The sequence below is a fragment of the Oncorhynchus clarkii genome, chromosome 13 (genome assembly GCF_045791955.1).
Source record: "Oncorhynchus clarkii lewisi isolate Uvic-CL-2024 chromosome 13, UVic_Ocla_1.0, whole genome shotgun sequence".
Lineage (NCBI taxonomy): Eukaryota > Metazoa > Chordata > Actinopteri > Salmoniformes > Salmonidae > Oncorhynchus > Oncorhynchus clarkii.
This window is the reverse complement of record NC_092159.1, coordinates 34,691,807-34,713,012: the sequence shown is the minus strand read 5'-3', so window position 1 is coordinate 34,713,012 and position 21,206 is coordinate 34,691,807. Positions and strand designations below refer to the sequence as shown.

General features: G+C 42.3%; 1 protein-coding gene across 4 annotated transcripts in view; it reads right to left on the bottom strand.

The window, feature by feature from the left end:
• Positions 1-11,832: 11,832 nt before the first annotated feature.
• LOC139364577 (sodium channel protein type 4 subunit alpha B-like) overlaps positions 11,833-21,206 on the bottom strand; it is a 64,376-nt gene continuing 55,002 nt past the window's right edge. For all 4 annotated transcript variants that reach the window (XM_071101432.1, XM_071101430.1, XM_071101431.1 and 1 more), the window contains 5 exons: positions 16,711-16,764; positions 16,470-16,607; positions 16,210-16,314; positions 15,632-15,902; positions 11,833-15,498 (listed from right to left, as the gene is read on the bottom strand). In XM_071101432.1, coding sequence (XP_070957533.1) covers positions 14,225-15,498; positions 15,632-15,902; positions 16,210-16,314; positions 16,470-16,607; positions 16,711-16,764 — 1,842 coding nt within the window. In that variant the 3' untranslated portion in view covers positions 11,833-14,224. The remainder of the gene's footprint in view (positions 15,499-15,631; positions 15,903-16,209; positions 16,315-16,469; positions 16,608-16,710; positions 16,765-21,206) is intronic.

Here is a 21,206-nt window from a genome sequence, read left to right as displayed (position 1 = left end):
GGCGTTCCAATTAATCCCAAAGGTGTTAATTGGGGTTGAGGTCAGGTCTCTGTGTAGGCCAGTCAAGTTCTTCCTGACCGATCTCGACAAAAAATGTCTGTATGGACCTCGCTTTGTGCACAGGGGCATTGCCATGCTGAAACAGGAAAGGGTCTTCCACAAACTGTTGCAACAAAGTTGGAAGCACAGAATCGTCTAGAATGTCATTGTATACTGTAGCGTTAAGATTTCCCTTCATTGGAACTAAGGGGCCTAGCCGGGACCATGAAAACAGCCCCAGACCATTATTCCTCCTCCACCAAACTTTACAGATGGAACTATGCTTTGGGGCATGTAGCATTCTCCAAACCCAGATTCGTCTGCCGGACTGCCAGATTAGGGAAGCATGATTCATCACTCCACAGAACATGTTTCCAGTGATCCAATAGCCGCTTGCTTTACACTACTTCAGCTAATGCTTAGCATTGTGCATGGTGATTTTAGGCTTGTGTGTGGCTGCTCGGCCATGGAAGCCTACCACTTCGCGGCTGATCCGTTGTTGCTCCTAGAGGTTTCCACTTCACAATAACAGCATTTACAGTTGACCGGGGCAGCTCTAGCAGGGCGGAAATTTGACAAACTGACTTGTTGGAAAGGTGGCATCCTATGACAGTGCCACGTTGAAAGTCACTGAGCTCTTCAGTACAGGCCATTCTAATGTCAATGTTTGTCTATGGAGATTGCATGGCTGTGTGCTCGACTTTATACGCATGCAACGGGTGTGGCTGAACTAGCCTAATCCACTAACTTGAAGGGGTGTCCACATACTTTCGACCATCTATTAGCCTAAATCATGAGATTTGTTTTCATCCTGATCAAATGTAGCCTATTAAACATTCTAATCCAAAGAGTGAATGTCAAAGATAATGTCCAACCTGAATTTTGATTCTTCACAACAGTGGTGATTTTAGCATGTAAATCTTGGTGGGGCAAACACCTTTTTTGGGAGGGGGGGGGCAAAGCCATTACACAACACAACACAACACTAAACAATACATTAATTGCACTATATTCTGAATTTACAATTCTGAGTTGGAGGAAAGTTCAAAACGTATTTTACCAGTTGTAGCTCGTTTTTTCCCGAGTTCCCAGTTGTCTTGAACTCACTCAAGTCAGATTTTGCAGTTCCAAGTTAACAGTTATTCTGAGAGCGGTACAAATCATGCTTCATTGACAGCATGGACAATGTTGATTGTTTATAATTTTAAGGAAGGAGACCCTTAATCTTAGACCTGGGACCACACAGCCACTCCACTGAATAGCAGGCTAATGATTGCTTTACAATGCTTGCAGTTGGCCACTGATTCCTTCTGTCACGTTCTGACCTTAGTTCCTTTTTTATGTCTCTGTTTTAGTTTGGTCAGGGCGTGAGTTGGGGTGGGCATTCTATGTTTTTGTTCTAGGTTATGTATTTCTGTGTTTGGCCTGGTATGGTTCCCAATCAGAGGCAGCTGTCGATCGTTGTCTCTGATTGAGAACCATACTTACTTCATACTTCCCACTATGATTTGTGGGTAGTTGTTTTCTGTTGTGTGTCTGCACCAGCCAGAACTGTTTCGGTCATTCTCTTTGTTATTTTTGTTTTTGTTGTGTTCATTAAATAAATATGGACACATACCACGCTGCACCTTGGTCCACTCCTTCCAACAGCTGTTACACCTTCCAAACCACTCATTGTTGAATTTGTGATTTCCAACTTCTTGTGTAATGTTAATGTCCAATGGCCAATGAGCACTGATACGTTTTTATAAATATTTTTTCTTCATTATTTCTCTTCATATGACAATGATTAAAAATGATTTTCCAGTTGATTGTCGACTTGATTCATGATGATGTCCAATCAAAGCTATTGTTGACATAATTTTATGTATTTTTATCTTGAGCCTTCTTGGATGGGTACTTCTAATGTAACTCTATGCAGCACCCAAGGGGCTTGAATTTTCTAGCTCTACCCTTAGACTTGGCAGTGACGTAGTGTCCTCATGAGTGACAACACTGAGCCAATCACGGCGCAACGCTCTGTATTTTCTGGTGACTTGCCCTACCACCACAGAAAGCACTGAGCTAGGCTGAAACACCCACATTTTGGAGCTGCCTTAAGAAAACAAAAAAAGACTCAATGATATATAAAACAATTTTACATTGTTTGCAAACTGATATGTGACACGTATTAATGCCAAATATAACATGCAAAATAGGCAAGTCCCCCCCAAAATCGCAAAAAATATGGGGCTCAAAACAGGTGAGGCTGACCTGAATGACGGGTCGCCAATGCTTCACAACCATCATGACTTCTATCACCACCTTACGTCTTGAACTTTGATTAAGATCTTTCAGCAGAATAGAATATGAGGATGTGATACTATAGAATCCCCTATCGAAATCTAGACAGAACTGAGGAGCAGCAAGGCAAGCAGTAAGGTCATTAAAATTACAAGATCTATATAGAGACGCCTGTCAGAGAATATGCTTCCGCTGCTCAGTGCTCACTGTCACCCTCGGCATCCTAAGCAAGGATACCATTCAGGGGCGTATTTAAGTTTGGGAAGACTACCAGGCTTCGGTATTTGCTGGCACATGTCCAATGTCTTCCAGAGTGTTCTGCAGGTTCCAGTAAATGTGCTGTGATACCCTGCGAGGTCTCCTGTCCCCATACTCTGTTATCCAATCAATAAACATGTTGGTTGGTTGATGGACAGGAACGTCACCAGGACTGGGCTTTTGGGGCTTTAGCCCTGAATGATTTTTAGTCCGTCCCAAATCTTTTGCGCTGCTGCTGAAAAAAAAAAATAATAATAATATATATATATATATATATATATATATATATATATATATATATATATATATATATATATATATATATATATATATATATATGTATATATATATATGTATATATGTATATATATATATATATATATATATATATGTATATATATATATGTATATATGTATATATATATATATATATATATATATATATGTATATATGTATATATATATATGTATATATGTATATATGTATATATGTATATATGTATATATGTATATATATATATATATATATATATATATATATATATATATATATATATATATATATATATGTATATATATATATATATTTACTGAATGTGTTGCTTAGTTCATAGAACCGTGGTTACGTGAAACTCCCAAAGTCACCCAATCGTTATAATAAATGTAAAGCAATTGTCGTGTGTGGTCAACTAGATGGTAAGTAGATGGTTTGATTGAGACAAGCATGGGAGTTCACCTTTATAAATCAATCAATGGCAACAACAACAAAAAATCACTGAATCTCCGTTTGGATATTTGGTTACAGTTAGGCCGGGAAATGTTAGCTAAGTTGAGTACTCATGATCATTCGTCTAGCAAATAGAAAGTAATGCAGATCTTCTCTACACACACAATTAGGCCTATATAGCCTACTTGATGAGCTTCCCTAATGTTTTCCTGAACACTCCAATATTTTTCTGATGCATTTCAGTCACAGCCGGTTTCGAAAACACATTTGTACACTTTTCCCATTGGCTATTCAAGTCATTTGTCATCTTTTCTTATTAGCCTTATGAACATAGCAACCAGTGGTGTAAAGTACTTAAGTAGGTCTGAAAAGTATGTTTTACTTAAGTATTTTGGGGGGGTATCTGTACTTTACTTTACTATTTATATTTTTGGCAACTTTTACTTTTACTCCACTACATTCCTAAATATAGTAATGTACTTTTTACTCCTTGCATTTTCCCTGAGACACAAAAGTACTCATTACATTTAGAATGCTCAAGCAGGACAAAAATATGGCACCTGTCAGTATAACACTTTGTTATCCCTACTGCCTCTGATCTAGCAGACTCACAAAACACAACTACTGTGTTTGGAAATTATGTCCAAGTGTTGGAGTGTGCCCCTTTCTGTCCATAATTAAAAAATAATACAAAATAGTGCTGTCTAGTTTGCTTAGTATAACGAATTTGATGTATATTATTTACTTTTACTTTGTATGACAATTTAGTACATTTTCTACCACTGTACTTCAGGACATTTAAAACCAGATACTTTTCGACTTTTACTAAAGTAGTATTTTACTGGGTAACTTTCACTTTTATTTTCTGTTAATTAAGATATATTTACTTTCACTCAAGTATGAAAATTGAGTACTTTTCCCACCACTGATAGAAACTGTGTTACCATGGTTAAAAAGTTCATAAGGCCTACATCGTTTTTATAACGATATAGCTGAAGCCACTATTGGCTCAACAGGAAAAAACAGTGATTAGATAAAAACATTTGTTCATTTATTTACTGAAATTGTAGGCTACTTGCTGATAGACTATTTTAAATATTATTGTAACAGTACTGTAGGCCCGCCTATGCAATAACCTCATATTTCGTTACTGACCACAATCCATTGAATTAATACCAAGTGCTGATTATTTTGCATTGGGTAGTGTTACATCTGCGCCTGCCACGCCCTCTACTGCTCATCCTGTGTCTCCCTAACCTGCTGCCACTCCCCCAGTGTGTGTGTGTGTGTGTGATTGTGTGGGTGGAGACAGGTGTGCTGGAGGCAGAGCAGATCCCCACCAGCTGCAACCTGTTCTATAATCAAGACCTCTACAAATACTCAGCCCTGCCACTTCCACGCTGCCAGATCGTAACCTCTGCTCAGCCTCAGCCTCAGCACCTGGCTCCCTGTAACCCGCCCAAGCTTTCCCTGGCCTGCACCCCATCTTCCCCCTGTTTTTCAATAAATACCTTGGTTACCTTATCCCAGTCTCCTTGTCTGAGTCTGCTCTTGGGTTCACCTGCTCCGCACCTCGTAACAGGTAGAGAACAACGCATGGAAGAAAACATATCTGTGGTAAGGGGTTCTGGAAGTGCTGCAGTTACATTATATAATTACTCCTGTCTGTACTGAAATAAATTAAATCATTGAAAACACTACACCAAAGAGCATAATTTAGCCACAGATGATCAATAACTTATTTTTTTTAAATGCTGTTGATTGTGTTTTGTTTCATCAGCACATAAAAGCCTACAGTTGGGAATCCGGCAATTGGGCAGCCTGCGGGAAATATCAAATTGCTGATTGTTGATTTGTGGCTGTCAATGTTACTGTCAATGAACAGAAGGCAGCAGTTAAAACAAAATACAAAAAACTGTGTGTATGAGTGAGTGCCACTGGAAAGTTGGTGGACTATAATTTCCTCATATTGTACAATCTGTGCCTCTATTATTTTTCCTTAGCCTATATGCTATTGGTTGTATTTAAGACAGGGCTGTTCGTTTTATTGATCTCAGTATATCAGAGTGGCCTGTCATTTTGATCATTTGTGTGATATTTAAGAACACACTTGTAATGTCTCCATGTCATGTAAAATTATGAAGAATTGCAATGAAATTATTTTTTACAAAAGGCCATTTTTCTCGAACTTGCAAATACAATGATATGCAATGCAAGGACTGAGCCCCGAATGTTATGAAACTCTGACGCCACTGTTGGAGGAGCTGGGAGTGAGTCAGTCACGTGGTAGAGTAGGAAGCTAGCTAGATAATCACCCAGGCATTTCCTTAACAACTAATGGGGATTGCAAAGCAGCGGGAAGAGTTCAGTGTCATTCCACGTTAATGAATGGTTATGTTATCCCTTACCACGCCACAGGGGTGCGTTTTTCTAACTCATTCTATGAATAGGAAAGGGGGGCGTGGGGAGGGGTAGAGTTGAATGATCCCGATTCCAGTTGTCTCTATTACATGCACCATCACCCACCCATCTGCCCACCTTCTCCTGAAAGTGCAAAGTTAATGTATAGTGAGTGCCATGTCGTGTCCCTTTTAGAAGTGACTCCAATAACTATTTTAGACAACTATCAAGTATCTCTCCTATTAACATTTGAGACTGTTAATTTCACTCCTGCTGCTCCTGACATCTGAAAAAAAAAGAACATAACAATTCGGGGTTGATGTTGGAAAAAGGAAACGGTGTCTGGTGTTGTCTATCAGCAAACAGATCTTAGTTTGCCATCCAGTGTCACTTCTGGAAAGGTTTCATCTGCTCCCGGTGGACCATACATATCCAAAGCTGCCGCAAATAGGCCTAGGATATACAGATATTATGAATTAGATCAACGTAAAGAGTTAGTTGTTACTTAAAGTTGTTTTCTTAAACAACCTCTTAAGGTTCGGACCATTTCTTTCAATTTTTGCCTAAAATGACATACCCAAATCTAACTGCCTGTAGCTCAGGACCTGAAGCAAGGATATGCATATGCTTGATACCATTTGAAAGGAAACACTTTGAAGTTTGTGGAAATGTGAAATTAATGTAGGAGAATATAACACATTAGATCTGGTAAAAGATAATACAAACAAAAAAAACATGTGTTTTCACATTTTTTTCATCATCTTTGAAATGCAAAAGAAAGGCCATAACGAACTGCCCTTGCTGTCTCTGCCTGGCCGGTTCCCCTCTTTCCACTGGGATTCTCTGCCTCTAACCCTATTACAGGGGCTGAGTCACTGGCTTACTGGGGCTCTCTCATGCCGTCCCTGGAGGGGGTGCGTCACCTGAGTGGGTTGAGTCCTGTCTGGGTGGTTATCCTGTCTGGGTGGCGGAGGTCTTTGCGGGCTATACTCAGCCTTGTCTCAGGATGGTAAGTTGGTGGTTGAAGATATCCCTCTAGTGGTGTGGGGGCTGTGCTTTGGCAAAGTGGGGGGGGTTATATCCTTCCTGTTTGGCCCTGTCCGGGGGTGTCCTCGGATGGGGCCACAGTGTCTCCTGACCCCTCCTGTCTCAGCCTCCAGTATTTATGCTGCAGTAGTTTATGTGTCGGGGGGCTAGGGTCAGCTTGTTATATCTGGAGTACTTCTCCTGTCCTATTCGGTGTCCTGTGTGAATCTAAGTGTGCGTTCTCTAATTCTCTCCTTCTCTCTTTCTCTCTCTCGGAGGACCTGAGCCCTAGGACCATGCCCCAGGACTACCTGACATGATGACTCCTTGCTGTCACCAGTCCACCTGGCTGTGCTGCTGCTACAGTTTCAACTGTTCTGCCTTATTATTATTCGACCATGCTGGTCATTTATGAACATTTGAACATCTTGGCCATGTTCTGTTATAATCTCCACCCAGCACAGCCAGAAGAGGACTGGCCATCCCACATATGCTCTCTCTAATTCTCTCTTTCTTTCTCTCTCTCGGAGGACCTGAGCCCTAGGACCATGCCCCAGGAATACCTGACATGATGACTCCTTGCTGTCCACAGTCCACCTGACTGTGCTGCTGCTCCAGTTTCAACTGTTCTGCCTTATTATTATTCGACCATGCTGGTCATTTATGAACATTTGAACATCTTGACCATGTTCTGTTATAATCTCCACCCGGCACAGCCAGAAGAGGACTGGCCACCCCACATAACCTGGTTCCTCTCTAGGTTTCTTCCTAGGTTTTGGCCTTTCTAGGGAGTTTTTCCTAGCCACCGTGCTTCTACACCTGCATTGCTTGCTGTTTGGGGTTTTAGGCTGGGTTTCTGTACAGCACTTTGAGATATCAGCTGATGTACGAAGGGCTATATAAATACATTTGATTTGATTTGATAATATATTGCAGTTTAGGCGCAATTTAGTTTCTGGCCACTAGATGGTAGCAGTGTGTGTGCGAAGTTTCAGATTGATCCAGTGAAGCATTGCAATACTGGACAACATTTTGAATCAGGTCTGCCCAAATGTGCTGAATTAGTCAATTTAGCAATTTTCAAGTAAATATAGAGAACAAAAACAAATTATATGGTAATACAAAATTTAAGTTTACACATTCCCAGGAATGTCATATATGATGGATCATTAGCTTATACACTAACTTTCACACATCTAGATGGCCGGGCAGGGTGGGTGTGGAGCCAGAGACAGCAGGGGTTCAAACTGTAGATCCCAGTACCTACATTTGTAAATAAAACATTGATTTTATCAAACAAAGCTATGCTACATTTTATCTCTGGGACCCTCAGGATGACAAGTCAGAGCAAGATTACTGAATGTAAGTACATTATTTACCTCAGAGGTGAATGTATCAAACCAGTTGCCATGGTAAAAGTTTTTGTTGTTGTGCACTCTCCTCAAACAATAGCCTGGTATTTTTTCACTGTAATAGCTACTGTAAATTGGACAGTGCAGTTAGATTAACAAGAATTTGAGTTTTTTGCCAATATAAGACATGTCTATGTCCTGGAAAGTTTGCTGATACTTACAACGTCATGCTCAACCGGCCCGGTAGAGGGACACAGACCCGTAGAGGTTTTAAGCTAAAACATTTTGAAGTAGCTTACATTTTTGCTACATTTGTAACATCTGTCCCCTACACTAGAACAAGTTGTGACTCGAGAAACCCTGAAGATCCTCAAGGAACCTCTGGAGTTCGTAAAGGAACCATTGTTAGTAAATGGTTCATATTTGCGCCTTTGTTTAGTTGAGGGGTTCTTGGGAGGAAGCTTTAATGGTTCAATGTAACAATGGGTTTCTGGAGGAACCCTGGAGTGTGGGAGTGGCTTAGTAAGGGTGTGGATTTTTGGGGGGGAGCACCCGTTAGAGTAAATGTCATTTCTGTTCATCTGTTCAGTTGTATTGTCATCACATGTTAAGGTTGAACACTGACAACTTTGTAGCTTCAATAAGTTCCTCAAGAGCCTATGCAAATCCCAAAGTTGTAATAGTTACCACTTTATTGCTGTATGCAATCATCAATGTTAATATTATTCATGTTCTATCACAATAAGGTAATATGCATAAATATTCAAGGAACATTTACATTTGCAGTGTACAAACTTAATATGATGAACAGGAATGACATTTACGCGGGTGATGATAAATAATTATCTGAAAGCCCGCCTCCAATCTGATAAGAGGCCACCTCTACAATAAATGATTAAAAATGATTTTTTTTTTACCCCTCCCATCACTAAACCCAAAAGTTTCTTCCAGGCACTTTTACTTCTAAGAGTGAGTGTAAGGTATATCATAGCTTCACTCCACAAAGTCAATTGTTACTGCACTTTAAGTATTTTATATTTTCTATATATTTTTTATATTTGCCCCTAATTCGTAGTAGACATGTGGTTGGGTTTTAAATGGTGTCATGTTTTATGGCTGCCATTTTTACGTCTCATCAGAGCGGCGGAATAGTACCTACAGTGTGTACCATGCACTAGCTGGTTGACTTCTGACCCTAATTGCCATCGGAGATCTAGGACTGGGCACCAGCTGGTCCCAGAGGGGACATACCCTCGTACCCTCTCCTCTGATCCTCTCACCCCTCCTCACTAACACACCCCCCCAGCCTCTCTCTCTCTCCCTCCCGACTATAACTCACATTAGAACGCTTGATCCCTTTCTCTTTCCCTCTCCACACGCTAACCTTCCTCCCACTGGTCTGCCCCCCTTCCTCGTTCCCTCCCCCTCAGTCTTACATCAAAACACCTGTCTCCTCTCATGTTGCGACTCCCAGGAAGCTGCTGGGACTCTGGTTTGGAGAAGATTCCATGTGTTGACAGGACGAGCCCTGCCAGTGCTTCACTAGTCTCACTACATTGGGCGAAATCCACGGCACTCTCTGGCTATGCTACCCCCCCCCCCCCCCCCCAATCACACACACACAAGCATGTATACACACTTACACACACACACACACTTACACGTCAGCGTAACGCTATAAAAACGTAAAGTACATCAGTGGGGCCGTGCTCCCACCCATCCAGGAGATCTACTAAAACAGTGCCTTAGGAAGTCCCGCAGCATCATAAAGGACCCCCACACACCCCAACCACAAGCTGTTCACTCCCTTATCCTCGGGGAGATGGTATCAGAGCATGAGGTCTGATACCGACAGGCTCAGAGACAGTTTTATCCACAAGCCTCAGACTGTTGAACACTTGAACTGACCATCTGTACTCACTCTCCGCACCCTTAGCACACAATGCAATCACATGCACACGTATCACAATTGTGGTTACCAACCTCTTCTATTGCACAGACTCAGATTTAATACGGCACAATTTAAACATTTCCCCCCCAAATCCCTTCCTTCTCTCATACATGTGTAAATATTCTACTGTAAATTGTGCATTCCTGTATTATACTTACGCTAAAATATTTATTCTACTGAGCCATTTACTTTATGTTCGTATTCTTGTCTTTTGTCATTTCTTATTCTTGTTACATTGTCGAGAAGGAACCTGGCCATAAGCATTTTGTTGGATGGTGTATACCATGTTTATTCTGCACAAACCACTAATAAAACTTGAAACTAAGCCTTGTCCTAAGTGAGTGTAAGGAAAAGTCTCACAGCTCAGTGACTGTGAAGTGAAAACATATAGACTACACAAACAAAAGTTACACTGAAATGGCTTTCTCTAACCCGTTATAGAGCACTTAAATTAAATGATAACATGATAATGGCACCATTTTTGTACACATTTATGACACTACCAGATAGTTAGACTAGTAAGTTATATTAGCTGGCAGGTGTGATGTGATAGAATTTGAGTGAGCCTCTATTTTGCTCATTATGGTCACCACACCCAAGCCCCTTCCCTCCAGTCATCACAAGCATGTAGATAACATCTGTAGCTAATCTCCTTGACCTCCTGGTCGGTCATAGGGCCAAGCTCGGCATGTGTACCAGGGATTGGTCAGTCAGTGTGAGGAGTGAATGGGTGTAACATTATAGTCGTGGTCCCACTCCTGGTCTTGCAAACTAAAGAGAGACATGTGGAACACACAGACCCTCGCTGTCTTAAGGTTGTTACGCACCGATGACCCCTGACTTGTGCTGTATGCTTGGAACTTGGAGAGGAATAGTCCGGCAGACACTTCCAGCCAGAGGCCCCATTGCCCCCGCCAGTCTCCTAAAGGAAGGGCCTGGTTAGAGAGAGAGAGAGACCAAAAGAGAGAGTGTGTGTGTTTGTGCACTTGTACATGTGTCTGGGGAAGAGGGGAGGGCAACTGCTCCAAACCCAACGGGTTCTGGTTACAGTACTGCTGCTGCTGCAGTCATATGCCTGCTGGGTGAGACGTCCTGAAGGCACAGCTTAATGTTTTTCATGTGAAGTGAACACAACCAGAGATCAGCACTTGGAACACAGCGTTCTATTTTGTTTTTGAAACGTAATGCTGCATTGATAGTGTTGGCAGGAAACCAACTAAATGTTCTACCACTGTTTAATTATAAATTATGTTTCTCTTGGGTTGAGTTATACATTCATCATATGCATAAGGGATTTTTACAACATTTAGTGCATCCTGTATACTGTAAGTCTTTTACAATGACAGATAAAGCTATGGTATGGCTGTGAGAACTATCTAATCAATGTCTTTGAGGCACGATAATAAGGTGAGAGAGTATTTATGGACTGTGAACTAAGTCCTAACACTATAGGTTTAAATAGATATCTGACTGCTGGTTAAGCACTGCCCACAGGAAATAGAGAAATGAACAAAATCTACAAAATCACAAATGCCTAAGGGATTACATATATTCTTGTACTCCAGAGGAAAAACGTCACATCTGGAAATTGCTACTGATCGTAACCGGGAACAAAGATGTTGTGACTCGTAAAAGTGAGATAACTGAAAGCTACTCATGTCAGGCAGTCAAGTTGTGACATGCATAGCTCTCCAGCAGATGGCAGATACAGTGTGCCTGTGAACAAAGACATCATAAAGATCCCTCCCAAAATATTGTAGAAATACAATGCAACTGGCAGAGCACCCAAACCCATATTTCTTTTTTTATTTGAAATGTATTAGAATTGTTAGAAAGTAAAGCTTTAAAGCACAATATGTACCGCTGTGTATTTCCATTTATAGTTTATCATTACATGAATTAAATGCTCTTTATGTCGATAATACAATCTACAAAAAACTTCACAATTGAGCATTGAACATACAATATTTACAGGCAACGCTGACAGCACGCATTCAGCCTCAGGAAGAAAAAAATACAATATGACATCCTTCTCTATTTCTTTCACACAGTATTAGTTTTTGTAAACAATGGTGCATGATATATATGTCATTTACATTTCACAATTCCAAGGTCCTCTGCTTGAATGTTCACACTGTGCATAGAACCTGATTTAGAGGCCAACCCCTCTCACCTGTGGATGAACTGCTGTTGTAGGTAGCACTGACATATAGGCACACTTGGCTTAACAAAACATCGAAGAGCTTGTACAAAATGTAAGCAGTTGCTAACTTAGTATGTGTCCTTAACTCAAACTCAAGACCCCCTTGTAATGAAGTGCTAATTGGTTAGAATTATTGGATCACTGAAATAAATAGAATGTGTGATCTAAATTGTCCTCCACACGCTGTTTTCAAAATGCAAACGGACACACATTTGATGGTGCAGTTAGGAATTGTAGTACTAACTCAAGCTGGTTCTATGCATGTGTAATTAATCCATGTGTTTCTCATACAAGTCTCCAAAGAAATCGCAGTGTGCTTGATTGTGCTAATCGGAGTGTATTGGTATCAATAGTCAAATGTGCCTCTCCAAACAGAGATTGTGTAAGATACTGTACACACATTTAGGTGAGATTGATATTAAAGTATCATTAAAAAGTAGTTAACATGACACTTTTTAATGAATAAACTGCATTCCTAACAAGGCTTCATTCTATAGTACAAATGATGTTGCAAGGTGCTGTCCTACTGCATTCCCATGATTAAGACATTTCTGTGTTAAGACTTGTATGGTCATTTTAGCTGAAGATTTTATCCGGAGCGACTCAGTTGTGCCCCTTGTGAAAATCAAAACAACAACTCTGGTGTTACAAAGCCCAATAAACAGACCAGTACATTTTCAGCATGTACACCTATTGTGAAGATATGTAATTATTCATTTCTATCATCATACTGCTTAATACCATAAATAATTGCAGATTAAAAACCGAACACTGTTAGTAGTACTTGTGTTAGGTTACTTGTGTTACTACAATGAGAAAAAATAAAGTAAATGACCTTAAATATCAAATCAAAGGAAATATACAGAAAATTAAGAAATTCGACAATAAAAGAGAAATGACCTTGTAAAAATTTGACAAATTAAGTGTTATTCAGCAGAATTAGTTGATTATTGCAAATGCTAATTATTTCTTCATCTGTTTTCTAAACCTTCGTCAATTAAAGTGTTTTCTCATTTAATATGTTAAAGGCACAGGTCATATTTATTATTAAATATATTTTGGGTAAAAAAAAATTATAAAATACTTTGTATATACTGTTCATCCCAGTGTGAGTATTTGCTTTAATACCTTAAAATTAACACACAAAAGTGTTGGCCAAATACGTCAAACCAAACAAATAATAACTTTTCATAATACAATTGTATTCACTGAAAAATATATTTAACATTTTTATTTGACATTCTTGTACAGGTATTTGGGAAATGATAGGGCAGAAATAAAAGTTTCGGTTAAAATGACAGAGGTACCAAAAGTCATAATTTCATATGAAAAAACCACAATACATTTTGAGAATCCTGTTTTTGGAGTCATATTTCAACTTTGAAGATACAGCTGAGAACATTGTTTGCCTTTTTTGTTACAATTGAACACCGCAAAGTGCAGATTTGATTGGAAGAATACATCTTGAATAAAAAAAGGCATACAAATACAAAAAGGAACATATTTATTAAATTACTTTCAGGGGACTGAAAGGTATATTTTTGCGAGACAGAGTTTTATTGACTTATTGTTATCTTACACATTGCTACCTATCCCTTAGGCTATTTCATTCTCAATTGATCTCAACTGTATATTACAAGGGGTCTGCTTCCACAACTGGGCTTACATCCATAAATGGGCCCAAAACCTTCAGCTCAGGCTTTGGTGATTGTCTTGCCAACAATAGCTATGATTTCTCAGTCAATACATTCCAGGTTATCATCATCAACATCAATTAAATTGACTGCTATATTCGTTCTATCATCATCTCTTTGATTCAGTGGGCTGGGCTCAATGTGTCCCTCAGAGTCTTAGTTAGCGAGAACCCTGTCTCTGACCCAAGCCAAACATAACAAAGTTGGACTTTGGAGATGAACAAGCAGTCTCATCGTCAAAGACAGAAGACCATGATGATGCAGTGTTTATCCATTGGTTGCACTAGCTATTCAAACATCGGACTCTTTTAGCTGTGAGATACGGATTGAGGCCGGGATGACAAAGGGGGCAGAGTGCAAGATGATCTCGTTCTGAAGCTCCACAGGCAGCGGCTCTTCAGTAGTCTCCACAGGAGGTTGTGTCTCTGTCAGTTCTTTGCTCTCCCGTTTTTCATGAGAATCCATATCTACAACTGTTTCATCCACTCCGAGTGACTGTTGGCTTCCATACAGTTTGTTCATCCTGATGGCAATCATTCCCTCCGTCTCTGGCGGCACTTCGTCCTCCTTGGTTAACGCTTTCTTCTCGCGGTACTTGTAGGAAGCGAGTTTCAATGAACGTCTCAGCAGATGCTTACGATAGGCTCTCTGAATAACAACAGCTGCTACCTCCTCCTGCTTTCGCCTCAGGGTGGTGGTGATTGGCTCGTATGACACTTTAGAGGGGTTGTTGGCCATGAACTTCTCCTCCATGCTTTCTTTCATGGCATCCATCTCCGCTGACTCTCCCAGCACCTCTGTGGTTAGCGCCAGCAGGATGTCCAGACAGTGGATCTTATCCCCAGGGACAATGGGAAGGTCCATGGTGATCAGCTTGATTGCGTTGGGTTTGGGGATCCTAAGCGGGTCTTTAAGCGTGTCACAGAACTCCGACAAAATGTCGTAGGCGATGAATTGTGACGCGTCAGGGTCGAACTTCTCCCAGGTCTCGTAGAACATCTCGAAGTCTTCCTCACACAGAGGGTCGCCACTCTCCTCTGTGGCCACATTGAAGTTCTCGAGGATAATGGCAATGTACATGTTGACCACAACAAGGAAACACATGATGATGTAGCTGCAGAAAAAACAAATTCCCAAACCAGGGCTGCCGCAGTTGCCTCTTACATCTGTGCCGGGATTTTCCACGTCCGGGTCACAGTCCGGAGCTCTACTATTTAGAATGGGTGAGAGGAGACCATCCCAACCGGCTGAGGTTGTGATCATGAACAGACAAATTATACTGTTGCCAAAAGTTTCAAAATTGAACATATCGTCTATTCCGGCCTCCTTCTTGACATACGCAAAGTTGGACATTCCGAAAATGGAGAAGATAAACATGATAAGGAAGAGCAGGAGCCCAATGTTGAAGAGAGCAGGAAGTGACATCATCAGGGCAAACAACAGCGTCCGGATGCCTTTAGCTCCTCGGATGAGTCTCAGAACTCGACCAATCCTGGCCAGTCTTATGACACGGAAAAGGGTAGGTGAGACAAAATACTTCTCTATGAGGTCCGCCAGCAGTAAACCTGGAATGGAAAGGAAATAACATTTTAGTTTTCATTGTAATTACTATGTTCTTCAATCATGTTTTGTTTCAGAAAAAAGAAAGAATTCTGTAGCTACATTACTGATGAATACAATCATTTCTTCAATATTTACCAACGATGGAGAGAATGACGACGACAAAATCAAAAATATTCCATCCGACGGAAAAAAAATATTGTCGCAGTCCGATCAACTTGAGGATACACTCTGTGGTGAAGACGATGATAAACACCAGGTTGATGAGGAAGAGTATATCCTCCTTCTCCTTGCTCTGGCCGTCCGTCTCCACCATCATCGTTACCATGTTGAGGCAGATCAGCACCATGATGAAGATGTCGAAGAATTGTTGGGTGATCAGGTCGAAAATAAGGCCTGCGAATTTGTTCTTCAACCGCCAATCAATAGAGACCAAGAGAAGGAGAGGGTAAAACAGACTGAATTAGGGGTATGTTAGGTCAATGACATGCACATGAAAATAACAGTATGTCTCTATACTTTGGAAGGAAAGATATTGTCATGGGGGAGGAACAGAAGCGGACAAGAGCAGATAGTGATAACGTCTGGGCAATACCTTCTCACTGTATTTAGCTGAATGTTCTCCTCTTCAACATTGGTGATGATACACTTGTATTTGAACTAAGAATACTGTCAATGAAATGGCAATTAAGCCAGTAGCCCAAGCAGGTGCTTACCTGGGGTCTAGGAATGGGTTTCTGTGGCTTCTTGGAACCAAGCTTTTTCATGGCATTGTAGTATTTCTTCTGTTCCTCTGTCATGAAAATGTCTTTCCCTCCAAAGTATAGAGACATACAGTTATTTTCATGTGCATGTCATTGACCTAAAATATTAGTGATTTATACATGCATCGTATTGTTGTGGTAATGTGTTTTAGAGATGTATTTCATGCTGCGTTTGGTATTTAGTGATATTAGGCTGTAGGACAGCTACTTATCTTCTTTTTTTGTTGGTTGAAGTTGTCGATAATGACACCAATGAAGAGATTCAGGGTGAAGAAGGATCCAAAGATGATGAATATGACAAAGTAGATGTACATGTAAACATTATCCTCATATATGGGCTGGTCTTCCACCTTGTTGGAACAGAGAATATACAATCATAAGAAATTAGTTGGTTTTCATACTCCTTTCAAAGTGTATAATTATTATTACAGGATTAAGAAGGAAGTGTCTTACAAAACGTGAATCCACAGCGCCATACATTATATCCATCCATCCTTTAAACGTTGCCTTGACATGGGAAAAAAATGTATGCTGTAAGAAACCGCAGTGGTGTAAAGTACTTTAGTAAAAAATACTTGAAAGTACTACTTAAGTCATTTTTTGGGGTATCTGTACTCTACTTTACTATTTATATTTTTGACAACTTTTACTTCTACTTCACTACATTCCTATAAAAAAGTATGTACTTTTTTTTTACATACATTTTCCATGACACCCAAAAGTACTCGTTACATTTTGAATACTTAGCAGGACAGGACAACGGTTCAATTAGTGCACTTATCAAGAGAACATCCCTGGTCATCCCTACCGCCTCTGATCTGGCGGACTCACTAAACACAAATGCATCTTTTATAAATGATGTCTGAGTGTTAGAGTGTGCCCTGGCTATCCGTACATTTTAAAAACAAGAAAATGGTGCAGTCTGCTTTGCTTAATATAAGGAATTTGAAATTATTTATACTTTGACTTTTGATACTTAAGTATATTTAGAACCAAATACTTTTAGACTTTTACTCAAGTAGTATTTTACTGGGTGACAGCAGCTTTTACTTGAGTAACATTCTATTAAGGCATCTATACTTTTACTCAAGTATGAGAATTGGGTACGTTTTCCACCACTGAGAAACAGTAGGTTACTGTATGTACAGTGAGGGAAAAAAGTATTTGATCCCCGGCTGATTTTGTACGTTTGCCCACTGACAAAGAAATGATCCGTCTATAATTGTAATGGTAGGTTTATTTGAACAGTGAGAGACAGAATAACAACAAAAAAATCCAGAAAAAACGCATGTCAAAAATGTTATAAATTCATTTGCATTTTAATGAGGGAAATAAGTATTTGACCCCTCTGCAAAACATGACTTAGTCTTGGTGGCAAAACCCTTGTTGGCAATCATAGAGGTCAGACATTTCTTGTAGTTGGCCACCAGGTTTGCACACATCTCAGGAGGGATTTTGTCCCACTCCTCTTTGCAGATCTTCTCCAAGTCATTAAGGTTTCGAGGCTGATGTTTGGCAGCTGAAACCTTCAGCTCCCTCCACAGATTTTCTATGGGATTAAGGTCTGGAGACTGGCTAGGTCACTCCAGGACCTTAATGTGCTTCTTCTTGAGCCACTCCTTTGTTGCCGTGTGTTTTGGGTCATTGTCATGCTGAAATACCCATCCACAACCCATTTTCAATGCCCTGGCTGAGGGAAGGAGGTTCTCACCCAAGATCTGACGGCACATGGCCCCGTCCATCGTCCCTTTGATGCGGTGAAGTTGTCCTGTCCCCTTAGCAGAAAAACACCCCCAAAGCATAATGTTTCCACCTCCATGTTTGATGGTGGGGATGGTGTTCTTGGGGTCATAGGCAGCATTCCTCCTCCTCCAAACACGGCGAGTTGATTTGATGCCAAAGAGCTCAATTAGCCGCGACCGATCCCCTTTTCCCTTTCTGTTCGTTTGGTCTTATTGGTTGCACCTGTCTCTTATTTTGTTTCTTGATTTATGTCTATTTAAGCCTGTTAGGCCCACCTATGTTTGTGCGGGATTGTTCCTCTGTTAGTTTGTGGATGTGCATTTTGTCATTTATTTTCTCCGGACTGTTTGGGCCGGTCAGTTTATGCGCCTAGTGTTTTGGCGTGACCGTTTGTACCGGAATAAAATATGATTGTTCGAACCCTCTGCTCTCTGCGCCTGACTCCAACCCACTACTCCTAGAAGACGTGATAGAATCCCACACAGTTGAAATGGAGTCAGCAGGAGCAGCTGCACCTCCTCTCCCATCTATGGAGGAGTGAGTCCTCCATCATACGGCCATTCTCCACCGTATTGGGTCGCCAATGGACCAGATGATGGAGAGGATGGACCGATGGGAGAGGAGTGGCCTCCCTACCCTACCCCCAGCTCCGCTTCCGCCAGCACCACCTACCCCTCCTCCGGCGTCCGGATCCGGTGCCCTGCGTCTGGCGCTCCCCAGGGACTACGATGGAACGGCGGCTGGGTGCCAGGGGTTCCTAATACAGCTGGAGCTGTACCTGGCTACCGTTTGTCCGACTCCCTCGGGGGAGGAGAGCGTGAGCGTCCTCGTCTCCTCTGACGGGTCGAGCCCTGGAGTGGGCCAACGCAGTGTGGAATGGCCCAGAGTTCACCCACCGGTTCCAGGCTGCGTTCGACCACCCACGGAGGGCCGAGCGGCGGGTGAACGGCTGTTTCACCTGCGACAGGAGACGAGGAGCGCACAGGACTTTGCGCTGGAGTTCCGGACTTTGGCCGCCGGGGCGGGGTGGAACGACAGGGCCCTGATGGACAACTATCGCTGTAGCCTCAGGGAGGACGTCCGCAAGGAGCTAGCTTGTTGGGACACCACCCTCTCCTTCGACGAACGTATTGACATGTCCATCCGACTGGACAACCTGCTGGCTGCCCGCGGGCATCCAGAACGGGCCCTGTTGGTTCCACATCCAGGCCCTCCCGCTCCAATCCCCATGGAGTTAGTGGGGGCCGCATCGAGGGGGACCTGAGGAGGAGGCTCCTCCTGCACCAGGTGTGGTCGGAGAGGACACACTGCCGATCGGTGCTGGAGGAGCTCGTCTGGGAATCGGGATGGTAGGCAGAGCACTCCTCGTTCACCCCAGGTGAGTCAGCACCAGACTCACCCAGAGCTCCCTGTTGGTCATATGTTCTTACTAATTTATTTTTCTGAGTTTTCTCCCTCTCTACAGCATAAGGCGCTAGTCGATTCAGGCGCAGCTGGGAACTTTATGGCTCGCGTTAAGAATAGGGATTCCCCTGGTGTCGTTAGACCAACCTTTCCCCGTGCACTCCTTAGATAGTTGACCATTAGGGTCAGGGCTGGTCAGGGAGGCCACGGTTCCACTGGACATGGTAACGCAGGGGGGTCATAAGGAGCTTATTAGTCTCTTCCTTATTGATTCACTTGCGTTTCCAGTGGTGCTGGGGATTCCCTGGCTGGCTAATCACAATCCTGAGATTTCATGAATTTCCTGGCTGGCTAATCACAATCCTGAGATTTCATTGGCTCTCCGAGGGTGGTCAGAGGAGTGTTCAGGCAGGTGCATAGGAGTTTCCATCGGTGCGACGACGGTGGAGAGTCCAGACCAGGTTTCCATTGTGCACATTACCTCTGAATATGCCGATTTGGCTATCACCTTCTGTAAGAAGAGGACAACCCAATTACCACCTCATCAACGAGGGGATTGCGAGATAAACCTCCTGGTAAACGCTGCACTTCCCAGGAGTCACGTGTACCCGTTGTCCCAGGAGGAGACAGTGGCTATGGAGACATAGCCACTGAGACAAGCTCTGAGACAGGGGTACATTCGGCCCTCCACGTCACCCGTCTCCTCGAGCTTCTTTTTTGTGAAGAAAAAGGAGGGAGGTCTGCGTCCGTGCATTGATTATAGAGGTCTAAATTCCATCACAGTGGGGTTTAGTTTCCCGCTACCTCTCATCGCCACGGCGGTGGAATCATTTCACGAGGCTCGTTTCTTCGCAAAACTGGACCTTAGGAGTGCGTATTAATTTGGTGCGTATCCGGGAGGGAGATGAGTGGAAGACTGCGTTTAGTACCACATCTGGCCATTATGAGTACCTTGTCATGCCGTATGGGTTGAAGAATGCTCCAGCCGTTTTCCAATCTTTCTTAGACGAGATTCTCAGAGACCTGCACAGGCAGGGTGTGGTAGTGTATATACTGATCTACACTGCCACACGCGCTGCGCACGGGTCTTTGGTGCATAGGGTACTGGGGCGACTGCTGGAGCATGACCTGTACGTCAAGGTTGAGAAATGTATGTTCTCCAAACAAGCCGTTTCCTTCCTGGGTTATCACATTTCCACCTCTGGGGTTGTGGTGGAGTGTGACCGCGTTACACCCATGCGTAATTGGCCGACTCCGACCACGGTAAAGGAGGTGCAGCGGTTTTTAGGGTTTGCCAATTACTACCGGAGGTTTATCCAGGCGGGCAGAGCTTTCAGTCGCCTGAAGGAGCTGTTCACTGACGCTCCCGTGCTGTCTCATCCGGACCCCTCTTTGGCGTTTTACGATTTCCTATCGACCAGGCTCCCTCAATACGAAGGCCGACGCGCTGTCCCGCCTATATGAGACCGAGGAGCAGCCCTTCGATCTGACTCCCATCCTCCCAGCTTCATGTCTGGTAGCACCGGTGGTATGGGAGGTGGACGCGGTGTCACACCCTGGCCATAGAGAGGCTTTTTATTCTCTTTTTTTGGTTAGGCCAGGGTGTGACTAGGGTGGGCGTTCTATGTTCTTTTTTCTATGGTTTTGTATTTCTTTGTTTTTGGCCGTGTATAGTTCTCAATCAGGGACGTCTGTCGTTGTCTCTGATTGAGAACCATACTTAGGTAGCTCTTGCCCACATGGGTTTGGTGGGTAGTTGTTTTCTGTTTTGTGTTGCTACACCTTACAGGACTGTTTGGTTT